Consider the following 14,131-nt stretch of genomic DNA (forward strand, 5'->3'; position numbering starts at 1 on the left):
ATTTTACTGTTCATCTTTATAGTATGCAAATAAATACAAGAGCATTAATTTGTATGTGAATTACACAATATGTATTTTGTAGCTTATACATGCATATGCATTTCTTATACCGTTCTTAGCAGTGTGGTAGAAACCTGCACAAAACTGTGTTGTTTTTATATCACTTCGCTGATTTTCTCGCATTCTGCCCGTATTCACTACCTTCAGCTTACTGATAAGGAAAAGAATATACAGGTTACCATGTCTTTCCCTTTCCTTCTATGCTATTATTTTCAGTGTAAGTGTTTGGCTAATATACTTGAGTAACTTGAGTAAGAAAACATATGATGAGGGTTCCTTGGGTGATGGGTGTTTCTTAGAACCCCATTGCCTTCTTTCTGCTTCAGAACTAAGTTCTAGTTTAATAGAGAGTGACCTCTCAGGCCTCTCAGAACCCCTGCTTAGTCAGTTATAGACACAGCACACTTCCCTTGGACTAGCTTTGAGTCTCACTCAATTCCCACGCATTGTGGGTCACTGAATTTCTGTGCTCATCAGGCATCAAGAATACAATATGCAAAAGGAGCAGCAAGGAACTATGGGGACACACATATTGCCCATACCTCTTTTTGCTCAGGCTGGCTAGTGACTTAGCTCTGATCCCGAACTCTCTCTTCCAAATCCTTACTTCCCAGCTTCTACCTCAGTTGTGTAAGTTCTTGATCCTGTAATAAATCCCTTATTCCATTATACTCACAGTGGTTCTGCTTTCCAGACTGAACTTTGACTGACAGAGAAAGTTAAAGTATCACCATATCAGCAACTGGTGAATCCAGGTGTCCAGTGAATCATTCTTATAACTTCTCTGTAGAATTCAAATTTTCCTAAATAGAATTTTCAAAATAACATCAAAACAACTTAAAAATAATAATATTTTGAGTAATGAATTAATGAGCAAATCAATGAGTGTCCTTGTTAACTATATGTGCTCCTATTATCCTTTATTTAGTTGACCACATTAAAGTTTTCTAGACTAGTAAAAATACCTCCCTTTAGTAGCAAAGACTCATTTTTTTATCCACACATTCCAAAACTTTTTGGAAGTCCAGCTCTATATCGCTGAATTTTGAGCCCAAATCTCTCTCTCTCTCTCTCTCTCTCGGGGAAAAATAGTATTATGTATATGTGTTAGTCTGATTAAAGAGGTTGTTATGCCCCCAGCACAAAGAATTGAACATCTGATATTGTATATCATAGAACCTTTATTATTTTTCCTCTAAATTCTTAGGAATGTACATAATGTCCGTGCTCTAGTTATGACACCATTTATAGACATTTAAAATGCATCTTCATTTATAAATATTTTACATTTGGTCCATAGAACAGATAATTTTACTAAATAATACTGTAATTTTTTTAAAACAGGCTCTGTATATAGTTTGAATATGTTTATATTACATATATTTTTATATAGAGATAGATTTACTTGGTGTTCAGAGAATAAATCCTTATTGCAAAAAAAAAAAAAAGCATATATGATAATACAATATCTTTTCTCCCCAGGGCAAATACTAAAAAAAGTTACACATATTCACAGTTCTCACAGTAATTGTACGACACATAATATTGTGCTATGTAAGTAGGTTTGGATGGAAATCAGTTAGGGGATTTCTTGCCAAACATCGCACTTAGACGTGCTTACGGACATGAAATACACTGCATTTGTCTTAAAAAGACTTGGTCTTAGTTTCACATTGAAGAACAAAGAGAAAGTTTGAAATTTTCCTGCCCTTATTCTAAAGGAATTCACACAGGATGGGAGTGGGACCATGAAACACAGTGAAGGGTTCCTTGCAGGCTAAGCCCTATAAATTAACAATACATACGCAGTTGATCATAAACTCACCAGCTGGCACTCAGGATGCCTTAGCAATGAGACTATTTTACAGATGACCTCAGGAAAAGGTTTTAGATTTCCTACACAATATCAAACAAGACCCTATTTACCACGCATGAGGACGAGTGTAGTTGTGTGTGCATTTATATGTATACAAGTACTTTTTATTTTCTCTACAATAATGTGCTTAATATTCTGAGGGTAATACCTTATTGCAAGAACTGGTATGCTGGTCACTGGTCACTTTAGGATGAGAATGACAAAAGATTAAAAAACCCACAGTCGAAGTTATTTACCATAGTTATTGAGGATTATTTGTAAAACACAGTTTGTGAGCTAACTAGCTAAGGAGCTACAGGGCACAACAGACCATTTGTTACATGGGAACCCATTTTCCTGGCAAATGAGAAACGCTGAGTTACTGGGGCTTGCAAGGAACTGTCTTTACCCGATTTGCCGATTTGCCGCCACTGCGGAGCCCATTCCGGAAAAGAACAAAAACGACTTCCCAAGGAAGCAGTTTTATTCTTGGAAGCACTTTGGGGGTGGGGGTGGGGACCTGGATTAACACTCGGTCCTCAGTTAGTGGCTGGGCAGATTTTAGTGGCAGTGAGGGGATTCCCACTGGGGGATTTCAGAAAAGGTAAGAAGGCAGCAGCTTTGAATGGGGTGGCAGTGAGGGAGATAGTTTAAAAAAGATAACTGGATCCATTTTGACTCAGGGACAGGACTTGACCTTGATTTCCTCTGCAACCGTTCTGTGTCCTGTAAAGCCTGGCATCCTAAGAGAAACTGGGGCTTTGATTAGGGAACATCCCCAGCAGGATCTTAGGTCCCCCAGAATGATGATAAAAATATTAATTGTGCTTGTGGCAGTTTTCCAAGGAGCAGGGCCAGGTGCAATCAGAATGGCTTGCCGAGGAGGGGGCAGGAAAGCTTAGCTGCAGAGATGCTCACTCAGCCGGTGGCAGGGAAAAAGGACACTACACAGATTGCTTGGGAAGCACGTCTGGGAACGCTGACTGAGGTCCTTGGGGCTTGTTTTAAAGTCAAGCTGCCTTGGGAAGGAGAAAACTAAAAAATGAAAGAGCTCCGCTGGCTCCCTGCTACTTAAGAGTGAGCTCTCCCCAGAGACCTCTGTTATACAAAATGCCCTTTTCATGTGTACAGAGCAGCGTTCCACGGAAACGAACTCCTGCAAAGTCCAAGATAACAGTCATGGGTTTCAGCAGTAAGAGAACAGTCAGGAAAACAACTAAAAGCCAGGAGGGTGCAGCCTCACCGCGTCACACTCACTGGCGGGATAAAAATGATCTACCATGGCAGTCACAAATGCAGACTGCTTGATGCTTATGGGGTCCGGATTAAAAAGGTCACCGGCCCTCGGGTGCCGGAGCCATCGAGTATCTTTGCCCAATGCAGGACCCACTGGGGTGAGACTGTCCCCTACCTCCCCTCTCTGCATGGTGATGGTGTCTGGACTCGCCACTCGAGGTAGCTTGAGATAGATGGTATGTTCAGACATCAAGTGGTGGTCATGCTCAGCCAGGCTGGGGGGGTTGGTGAGAGTGCTGGGTCGGCGAGCCTCCCTACACCCCTAGATGTAGGCCTCTTTGCTGGCTGAGCCACTGGCCTGGGGTTGCTCTGGACCATTCTCCGGGCGAACGATGTCTTCGCTGGGCTGGATCATGACCTGAATGCGCTGTGGACACCGGAGAGAATTTGGGCTGAGATAGGAGACTGGCCTTTCTGTTCCCCCACCATCTTTTCAAGTCTATTTTGTCTGTTCTGCCTTCAAACTGTGCCTAGACTCCGGTACATGTCTCCACATCCTCTACACCCTCTGATGCTCCCACACACAGCTCCCCTCACTTGGGTTATAGTAATAACTCCCTCCTAGCCCTCCACGTCTATTCTTGACCCTCATCCCCTTCATTCTAATCTCAGCACAGCACACGGAGGAGTTATGTTAGAGAACGTGTCCCTCCTCATTATGCAAAAATGGCTCCCACTTCATCAAAGCCCTCCAAGGCCCCATATGATCTGGCCCTTGCCACCACAGACCTCCATGTCCTCCGCTCACCCCCTCACTTCCTTCACTCCAGCCACACTGGCCTCCTTACTGCTCCTCACACACACCACGCATGCATCTGCCTCAGGGCCTTTGCACTTGCTGTACCCTCTGTCTGGTACATCCTTTCAGGGAGTTTCACAGCTCCATCTCTGCCTCCTTAGGCCTTGGCTCAGTGTTTCTCCTCAGCAAGGCCTTGCTCGGCACTCCCTGGACCCCTTCCTACTTTATGTTTCACCCTAGTACTTCTCCCCATCTAATGTGTTTTTATTTTGTTATTTGTTGATCTTCCCCTACTAGAATGTAAACTCCAAGAGATTGGGGTTTTGCCTGTTTTGTTCAATGCTGTGTCCCCAGTACTGACAATAGTGTCGGGCGTATAGTAGGTGTTTGATACATATTCGCTGGGTGGATGACTCTCCCACTACCTTCTCCATCCATATCCCCTGCAATCCTGCCACATCACATGATGTGCTATCTTCAGACCTGCCTTGCCCTTTCCCACCACTGTGCCTTTGCACAGGCTGTGCTCTCTTGCACAAACGCAGACCTGACTTTCTTCTGAGGCTCAGCCGAAGGTAATGGAGAATAAAAACATTAGACCTGGAGTCGGGAGAAAAGGGCTGCAAGCCCTGGCTCTGCTAATAACTTACTGTAAGGAATGGGTAAGGGTTTCCTCACTTGGCTTCAGTTTTTCAGTCTGCGATAAAAAGGAGGCTTCCCAGCAGCTCCAGGGGCTGCGCATACTCCATCACCCGCCTGCCCTACACTGCGGACGTGGGAGCCCCTCCTCTGGCTCTGAGTGGGTGTAGCGAGTACATCTTGGTGGGAAATAGTGTTGAGGGCCACGGATCCGGGTCTTCCCAGCTGTGGCCCTCCATAATCTGATTCTCCACTTTTCCTCAGAGAAGCCTTCTCAGCCTACGCTTGCTCCATTAATGTCTCTAGCACCTGGGTACCTTCAGCACTGCCTTGTTTCACTCAAGAATTTGATATAATTTAACAAAGAGCTGGCATGGACCTAGTAGGTGCTAGTGGGGCGGCATGTCTCATATGCTTTGTTTTTCCTTGAGGGTAAGACCATGTTTTCTCTTCATCAAGCTCACAAATGAGGTCTTAAATAAGCCCTCAATACATCTGATTCTACCCTTCATCTGCTTCGAACCCTTGATGGCTCCCCATTACACTGAGAATAAAGCCCAAAGCTCTTATTCTATTTTCAAAGCCCTCCATGATCTGGCCAGACCTTCTTAAATTCCCAGCCTCATCTCCATCACCCCCCTGCACCCCTCCTCACTCTACCCTCCAGCCACCTTGGTTAGTTTATACCTGTGGGCCTTTGCACATGCTTCCCACCCTCTTCTAGGAACATTCTTTCTGCTTCTGCTTTTAACTCTGGCTCCTACTTAGCTATCCCCTTTCAAGGAAGGCTTCCTAACCGTCCTCAACCCAGGCAGGGCTTACCCACCTCCCTGGTTTACCCCAATCATGGCACTTCTAATACTCCATTGTCATTGGCTATTGATTTGTTTGTCTCCCCAGCTAGACTGCGAGCTCCATAAGGGTAGGGGCTGGCCCAGCACAGTGGGGGAAGGGGACCAATGGTGCAGAGGGTGGAGGAGGCTTACCTGCTTCAGGGAGCCCTTTAAGGTGAGGAACATGTAGGCCATGTACCCAGGGATGAGGACCATGGAAGACAGAGCCATGAGCCAGCCAACGCCCTGGCCCCATTTGGGGAAAACATAGCTTCCCATGGTGAGAGGAGTCATCTGCACAGCACTGAAAATGAACACACCCTGCAAGGTTGGAGAAGAGGGAGTAGGGGGCAGTCAGTCACACATATTGGACAATCAAGGCCCCCCATTAGATCTTATAGATGATGGGTCCACTGCCCTTCACCCCTATCCTGAGGCTGACCCTCACAAGGGCCCAACATCTTGGGAATCCTTCCAGTACCTACGGTGCCTTTGTGCATGATAGAAGAAGGTACCTTGTCTGGGAGGAACAATAGCAAATAGAGCCTTCTTTGTGATAACCAATAGAAGAGGGCACCCTTCTTGGAAGAACCAGTATGAAAAAGGCACTCTCTCTGGGAGGACCGGCAGAAAAGCGTAGTTGCTCTGAGAGGACCAATAGAAAAAAGCATCCCCTCTTCCAAGTTAACCAGCTTGGCAAGCAGAACAAGGTTGAATGTCAGTCCCCATTCCCGTTGGATGGGTACCCTTGTGCAGGACACATGTGCAGTGGCCCAGCTACCACACCAAGGACTTGGGGCAGCCCCCTCCCAGCCTGCTCATGCCTCAGCTTCCTCTTGCAGAAGCAAATGAGAGAAGCTGAGAAGGGGAGACCCCCGCGTATGGATAGCGTGGGCTTTGGAACTAGGCTGACTTAGTTCGAATCCAGCACTGACACACTGTGAGGCTGGCTGGGGTAGCGCTGGTAAAGCGCTCTCTCAGCAGTAAAGTGAGGCAATATTGTTTATTTTTTCTGACGTTTGTGAGAATGATGTAATATGTCTGGTTTCATGAAGAGCACAGAGGAGATGCCCAACAAATGGGAGCCATTAGTATCAACAGGGAACGGGAGTCTGGAGTCTCTTCCATCCACCTCTGTCGCTAGATGTTTTTCTCTGGATCTGAGTTGCCCCAGCGCCCAGCCTGTCCTTGTCCTGACAGGGCTGGCCAAGCCTTGTCCTTACCGCCACAATGATTGGGGTGAAGAAGGACCAGCACAGCTTCCACCAGATGCAGGGCCTGGAGCCAACCATCTCTTGGATGTTGTCATAGAATCGGTTGACACCTGTGGCATTTGGAGCAAAAACAGAAGAGATGGATGAGTTGTGGGCACGAAAGATTAAACCCAATCTGTCACTTTCTCTCAGTATGGCCACAGGTAAGTCACCTAACCGGAGTCTCAGTTCCCTCATCTGTAACGTGGGGCTCAGGCTCTGAGGGGTGCTTGTTATCTAAGTAGTCAATAACCAAATCCTCACACCAAGTGGGTTGTGTGGGAAAGCAAATTACCTTAATGTGAAAATATCTACCAAAAATCAAATATACTAACAAAATGTGTCCCCATCACTTTTAATGTCCCTCACAGGCAACATCTATCCTAGCCATTCTTGCAAAGCCTTGCTGGGCAGGGAGGGTTTTCCCTGGTGATTTGCTACTGCCAGCAGTTGGTAATAGATTGCACAGAAGAACTGCTAATCTTGCAAAGACCCAGAGATGTCATGAAGTTCACGAGGGAGACACTGGGCACTGCTCCAATTATAAGCAAATTCATGAGGATTTGATAGCACTAGACCAGTTAGAGCTGAGGAAAGAAAAATGATGATAACGTTGAGGTGGCAAAGAAGATACAATGATTATCAGGTACTAAGAGGGACCTTGGAGAACACTTCCCTCAAAGACATCATCTTGCTATGATGATCAAAGTATAGGGAAGGACATCCTTTTACTATTGTGCAGCTGGTTCTGAAAACTTAGGCCACAAACTCAACATATAAAATCATTATTTCCTTCATTCTTTGCTCTAAGATAATGAACACTTTTAACTTTAGAATTTGTTTTGGTAGCTTTGGTTTCCCTTTTCTAGATAAAATTTCAAACAAACCATGTTATCTTTCCATTTTAAATGAGTTTATTTAACTGTTCTTATGCTATCTTCTAAATGTGGAACCTCCTGTGTTAACATCATCAAATTGTTGTGAGAACTAAATACATGAATGTATGGAAAGGACCTGGTGTTCAAGTGGTACTGAGTGAATGATAACTGAAGAAAGGAAAAAATGAATGAATGAGTCGGGGAGGGTGGGAGGCTGATGCTCACCGTAAAACCAGGAGATGGAGACACATTCAAAGAACACGAGAAACAGCAGGCTCATGCCACTGGCAGAGTAGTAATCAAAAAGCTTGAAGACATAGATGCCACCCTGCAGGAGGAAAAGCAGTGAGAGCGATGCCCGTTCTGCCAGGGACCAGCACATTCAGTTCACAGTCAGCGTGGACTTTACAGTCTGATGAGGTTGGGGTTAGGCTAAACATGCAGCAGGATGGCTCGTGGGAAGATTTGAGAAAGCACTTGTGACTCTGAGAGAATGTGAGTGTTGATTCTCTGGAGACTGGGAGGCAAATGGGCAGGGAGTGGAGGGCAATGTCCCATTTCTGGTAAGACTGGAGGGCGGAAAGGAGCCACCTGTCCACAGTGTTCAATCAGTCATGTCCCTCCCCCGCTTAAAACCTTCCATGGCTTAAATAAGATAATAACTCAATACATACGTAAGTAGAAAAATAGAAGATAAAATAAAATCCAAATACCTTGGCCTTGAAGGTCCTGCATGATCTCTGGTACTACACCCCCTACTTAGCCCTCAGCTCCCTCTGCCCCAACCACACTGGCCTTCTCTCTTTTGCTCAAGTTCACTAAGCCTATTCCCACCTCAGGGCCTTTGCACCTGCTGTGCTTTCTTCCTTTAGCTGGCTCTTCTGCACATTTCAGTCTCAGCTCAACTATCACTTCAGCTCAACTCTCACTTCCTCAGAGGGACTGCCCCTGACTACTCTGGAGAGGGAGCATCCCTCCCCGTGCCCTTGTGGGTCATTCTCTGTCCCACCACTCTCTTCTTCATGGCACTTAATGATCTAATGGGCATGCCAGTCTTGCCCACCAAATACTGTCAAGTTCACTGCTGACCTCCAGTGTTATGCCAGGCTTATAGTAGGTGTTCATCAACTATGATGGAATGAATGAACGAACAATAATTCTAGGCCTGAATTGTATTTGGATCCAGGGGTGGTTTTCCGGATCATAAATCAGACCCACAGAGCTGAGCTCATGGCTTTAGGGTCATTTATATTTACTGCACAGTTCATCAGTTATGATTCTGTCTTCTGAGTAGACTGGGAGGGACGTGAGTGCAGACAGCCTTGCTCATTACTGTCCACAGAAAAAGAAAAGTAGGAATAAGAGGAAAGGGCAGTGTCAAATTCAAAGGCCCAACTAACTCCACCTTGACTCTCCAGTTGATTTTTGCGGGTCTTTTAAAACTCATCCCCTGCATCCCCTCCTCCAGAAAGCAGTCTCTGGTGCCCCAGGCAGAGTTAGGGGCTGTGTTCTCTAGCTCTGCCCATCATTTCCGGCTCAGTCTCCACCAGCCCAGGGGCTCCCTGTGGACAGGGACCTCATCTAGCTTCTTTCAGGGTGTGCTGGGCTTGGCACAGAAATGTGCTCAATGAGCAAGTGGAAAGTGGACTAAGACAGAGCTGGGGTGAAGAGGGCCTGGGAGCGGCCCTGGGGCAAGCAGCACCAGAGATGTGCCCAGTGGTGCCTGCGCTTACCTGGGTGATGTTAGAGAGGCCAATCAGGTAGGAGACGATGCAGACGGCAGCAATGAAGAGCTCCCTGCGGTTGCGGAGCAGTCTGGGGTATTCGTCCACCAGTGCCGTGATGAAGCCCTCCACGGTGCAGAACTTCAGGGGGAAAGGGGGTCAGCCACCTGTGCGGCAGGTCCCAACCCCAACCCACCCAAAGCCTGGCTCTGGCGCACGACCGGAGAGCCCAGCAGCACCAGGACAGCAGGGCCAGCTGAGCCCCAGTATCTGAGCCTGATCTGCCGCTGCTTCCCTTTGTGAACTGAGGAGAGTCCCTTCCCTCTGGGCATCGGTTTCCCCATCTCAAATATGGGGAAGGTGGCCAAGCTGTCCTCTGAAGTTCCATGCAGTGGAGCATTCTAGGGGTCTGAAGTTCCTCTCCATCTTCCCAGGGGGCCTAGGGAAGTGGCCTCCTCTCCCTGCTTTCTCCCTGCTCTCTCCCAGATGGGCAAGGCTGGGTGAGGGGCTCCTCCAGGTGCCAGGGAGAACGTCCTCACCTGGCTGTCAATGCCCAGCATTAGGAGCATCGAGAAGAAGAGAATGGCCCAGAGGGGAGAGATGGGCAGCTGGGTCACGGCCTCTGGGTATGCCAGGAATGCCAGCCCGGGGCCTACAGGGAAAAGGGTAAAAAAAAAAAAATGTACGAAGCACCTATAGCATACTCAGTACCCACCCACTTTTATTTTCTACTTGAAGAAGAGTGTGTGTGGCAGGGGAGGCTGTAGGGTTGGGTCCAGAGACAAGGGGCCCAGTAAGGTGAGATGAGGAACTGCAGAGGCCTGGCCAGCAGTGGGGACAGTGGAGGGGCAGAGGGGTGACCAGATGGAGAAATAGTTAGGAGGCAGGATGGGCAGGTCCTGGCATTGGCTGGTTTGTGAGTGAAGGTGACAGAAGCGTCCAGGATGATGCTGGAGCTCTGGCCAGGGCACTGGAGGGCAGAACCCTTTGCTGCAATGGGAGCACGGGGAGGAGGAAGCTTGAGGAGGTCAGTTTGGGACATGTTGTGTTTGAGTGTCTGGGTGGGGTCATGTTTAAGCAATCAGGGAAAATCTTGGGAGGAAGAGGAAAGACACTCTCATCTCCCTGGGGCCTGGCTCTGGAAAGAGGGGTGGTGGCTGCGCGTTTCAGAGAAAAGAGGTGGCGGGCTTCCCCAGCGGGGGAGATTAGGACCTCAGTGGAGAGAGAGCATTCCTTCCCGTGTGACCAGCCCAGTTCTCCACTGTGGGGAAGAGGCTAGTCATGATTCCTTCCTGAGTCTCTGGGCCTCTGCCGTACACGCAGCAGGTCCTCGTGTATGCTGCTTTCCTGACTGAGCAGGAAAGAGAGGGGTTGCCTGGGTTTTACCCTGGACCCTGTGGTTGACTGTGGAGAGCAGAGTGGGCAGAGCCCATGGGATGAGAACATTTTTGGAACTTGGATGAGTGCACAGACTTGGGTGCTTTGTGCCATGGTGGCGAACATGTCTGAGTTGGACCAGTGTTTACATCTCTGGGGGCAAGAGTGAGTGTTCTCCCCACAGGTGTCCAGGACTGTGTGGGAAGTGGCAGCACGGCCAGGCGTTGCAATCAGCCAGGTCCGGGCTCAACTCCACAGTTCAACCATGTTTCTAGCTTCCCGAGGCAGCTAACCTCAGTGAGTTTCAGTTTCCTCATCTGTGAAATGGGGATAACAAGAGCTAGTGTTACAAAGATTCCAGGATGCAGTCCACATAAATGATCAGTGCGCTGCCTGGCACCTAGTGACCTCAATGCCAGTGAGCCAAGGTGGTGGTTAGCCCCTTCCTCTCCAGGAGCCCTGGTCCTGTGTGGTGCTGACCTGAGGCTGCCACATCAGCAATAGACCTCTTGGTGACATGGGCCATGAAGCCCACGATGGAGAAGATGACAAATCCTGCGAACATGCTGGTGCACGAATTGATGCAGCAGACAATAATGGAGTCCCTGCAGAGAGGGAAGGGCACAGTTAGGAAGGGTGGGGCTGGCAGGAAGGTGAGCAACTGGTAAGCAAAGGGCAGGGCCAGGGAGGGTGCCTGGGAGCGGGGCTATAGGGCAGGTGGGCCCATCCCCCACCCACAGGGAAGGAGACTGGCTCTGAGAAGGATGGAGTTGACAGTGGAGAGGCGTGGCTGTCGGGGAAGGTGCTCCTGCGCATTAGCACCTGTAGACATTGTTGTGGAAAGAGTTGTAGCTCCCAAGAGCGATCAAGGATCCCAGGCCCAGCCCGTAGGAAAAGAAAATCTGAGTAGCAGCATCCAGCCACACCTATAGGCAGAATAATTAAAAAATGGTCAAAATTATCATCACAAAGTCACAGTGCCCCAGGGCCTCTTACATATGCTAACCAACTCTACCTTGCAACAATCCCAGTTTACCGAGGGTCAGAGAGCTGCAATAACATGCTAAAGCTGGCAAACCATCGCTCAGAACTCAGGTGTGCACGTAACCCAGCCGGCGCCCTCTAGTACCCCGGGCCAGGAGGACTGCTCACCTCAGAGTCTGACAGCTTTCGGAAGTTGGGTGTGATATAGAAGAGGATGCCCTCCTTGGCCCCTGGCAGCGTGACTCCGCGGAAGAACAGGATGATCAGCATGATGTAAGGATAGGTGGCTGAGAAGTAGACCACCTGGGAGAAAAGTGGGTGAGACAGTCACGAACCCTCCAGCCTACCTAGGCCTCCCCCTTCCCCACTTCACTTACATCTGCACCTGTTGTGGCTCTGGGCTTGGTTCCAGCTCTCTTCCTCCAGGAAGCCTTCCTGGATTCCTAACCTGCTCTGCTTGCCATTTTTCTGCAGCCCCTGCCTGGAGTCTGAACCAACCAGCTCAGCGCCACATTGTCTCTTCCCCTACCCACTCTACTTTTTGATTTCTGTTCAAATTAAAGTAATACATGTGGTGACAGGACAATTTTAAAAATCACATGTGAACACATAATTCAAGTTCTTTTCAACAGCTTTTAAATGTAAGTTACATGAAGGACAGGGCTTGTCTTGGTCACTTCTCTGTTTTTCCAGTGCTTAAAATAGTGCATGGTATATAGCAGATACTCAACAAACGCCAGATAAATACATAAGTGCATGGATGTTAACATTTTACTGTTCCTCCTTTGAGACTTCCCTTTACATACATGACCACATTTTCTTATAAAATGAGGCTCACATTATGTACTTACCTTTTCATTTAACATGTTTAAAATGAAAAAACACAGCACACACAGCTTTGTTTCTTGTATTGTTTACTTGTTTTCTTGTTTGTTTGTTATTATTGTCTCATAATGTGATTTTTAATTATACCAAGTAGTCCCTCAATAGGTTTCACCATCCATTGATATTACTTCCTATTTTATGTGAATCTCAATAATACTACATAGAACTTTGTCTATAAAAGTAGACAAGTCACACTAAAAAGTACTACAACTTATACTAAAACAATTATACTAGCCTCTGGAAAAATTTCTAGAGGTGGAATTACTGTGAAAAAAGGAATAAACTTCTCAAAGGCTTTTAATCCATGCTGCCTAATTACCTTCCAGAAACGGAACCTCGTCCAGCATTACAGACAGTACCTTTCCTGGCAAAGATGCTAGCACTGGGTGTAATCATCTTAAAAATTATCTTTTTGCCAAATTGATCATCAGAAGATTGAGATCATTACTGGAAATGACATTTCTTTGCTCCTAGTGTGAAAGAGCAATTTTCAAGTTCAATGACCTTCGTATCTCAGAGTCATGCTCAGCATAAATTGTTCTCTAGGTTAGCTTCCTCTCCCTGCCTTGACTCTGTGATTGTGCAGGGTTAGGAAACATGGCCACAGTCTCATCGCAAAATCTCTGTACTTAGAATTAGGAACAGGGAATTCAGAACCATCTGTGTCACCTACAAGCTATATGACATCAGGCCAATTTCTTATCCTCCCTGAGCCTATTTTTTTCTTTTCTGGAAAATGGGTACAATCAACTTTGCCACTCAGAAAGGTCAGTTGCGTGAGAACATAAAATATACTTAATATTTGTTGATAGGTCTTGCACTTCAATATGTCTTCCGTGTTCAGCATGGAGCTGGGTACACAGTAGGTGCTAAGTAAATGCTTACTGCTAGATTGGTTGACTCACTCAAAGATAGTGAGAGAGGCCCTACTTTCTGTCCCCAAGAAATAGCCAGTCTCGTAATATAGCAGGAACTCCAGATACCACCCAAAATGATTATAATTGATGCCTTGTGTTGAGTGCCTACTGTGTGCTACGCATATAATATACACTTGGCATAGATTAGCCGCCTCAGTCTTTGTGACAACCCTGCTAAGGTACTATTACTGTGAACACTTCACAGATGAGGAGACTAAGACTGAGAAAAGAAATGACTTGCCCAAGAGCATGCAGCTAGGAACCAGGGGACTGAGATTCAAACTCGGCTGTTTCTTCCGAAGCCCTTAGGCCCTACTTTCTTCTGCTTCTAAAAGCTGGGCCTGGAGACAACTTTGCCCTCCTCCTGCCTACGCAGCCTAAGGACAGAGCAGAACTGCATTGACACCAGCCTTGAATCTGAAAACCTGCTGGGTCCAAAGTTCCCGCTAGACTAAAACAGGGCAGTTTTTCATCAGCTGTGTTCTTGCCCAAGTATGGAATTCATTAAGGTTCTGCTCTGCACATTTAGCTTCTTACGTAGTCTGAACCTCCCTGTCTCCAGCCTCAGTCAGTTCAAATCTTTTCTCTCCCTTACTTGCTCTAAGACCTCAGACGACACGCTTGCCCTGAGTCCTTCAGCCCAAGACCAGTAAGAGACTTGGCCACCTTCTGTCCCTGGACTCATGGGGTG

At 47.2% G+C, this 14,131-nt stretch overlaps 1 protein-coding gene across 2 annotated transcripts in view; it reads right to left on the bottom strand.

Annotated features, from left to right (window-relative positions):
* Positions 1 to 1,268: 1,268 nt before the first annotated feature.
* SLC6A1 (solute carrier family 6 member 1) overlaps positions 1,269 to 14,131 on the bottom strand; it is a 41,881-nt gene continuing 29,018 nt past the window's right edge. For both annotated transcript variants that reach the window (XM_054595885.1, XM_054595884.1), the window contains exons 8-16: positions 11,807 to 11,941; positions 11,477 to 11,580; positions 11,135 to 11,259; positions 9,817 to 9,929; positions 9,287 to 9,418; positions 7,779 to 7,881; positions 6,646 to 6,746; positions 5,576 to 5,743; positions 1,269 to 3,578 (exon numbers count right to left, since the gene is read on the bottom strand). In XM_054595885.1, the coding sequence (XP_054451860.1) occupies positions 3,474 to 3,578; positions 5,576 to 5,743; positions 6,646 to 6,746; positions 7,779 to 7,881; positions 9,287 to 9,418; positions 9,817 to 9,929; positions 11,135 to 11,259; positions 11,477 to 11,580; positions 11,807 to 11,941 (1,086 nt within the window). In that variant the 3' untranslated portion in view covers positions 1,269 to 3,473. The remainder of the gene's footprint in view (positions 3,579 to 5,575; positions 5,744 to 6,645; positions 6,747 to 7,778; positions 7,882 to 9,286; positions 9,419 to 9,816; positions 9,930 to 11,134; positions 11,260 to 11,476; positions 11,581 to 11,806; positions 11,942 to 14,131) is intronic.

The sequence above is a fragment of the Pteronotus mesoamericanus genome, unplaced genomic scaffold (assembly GCF_021234165.1).
Source record: "Pteronotus mesoamericanus isolate MK-2021 breed Mesoamerican mustached bat unplaced genomic scaffold, CSHL_Meso_final scaffold_54, whole genome shotgun sequence".
Lineage (NCBI taxonomy): Eukaryota > Metazoa > Chordata > Mammalia > Chiroptera > Mormoopidae > Pteronotus > Pteronotus mesoamericanus.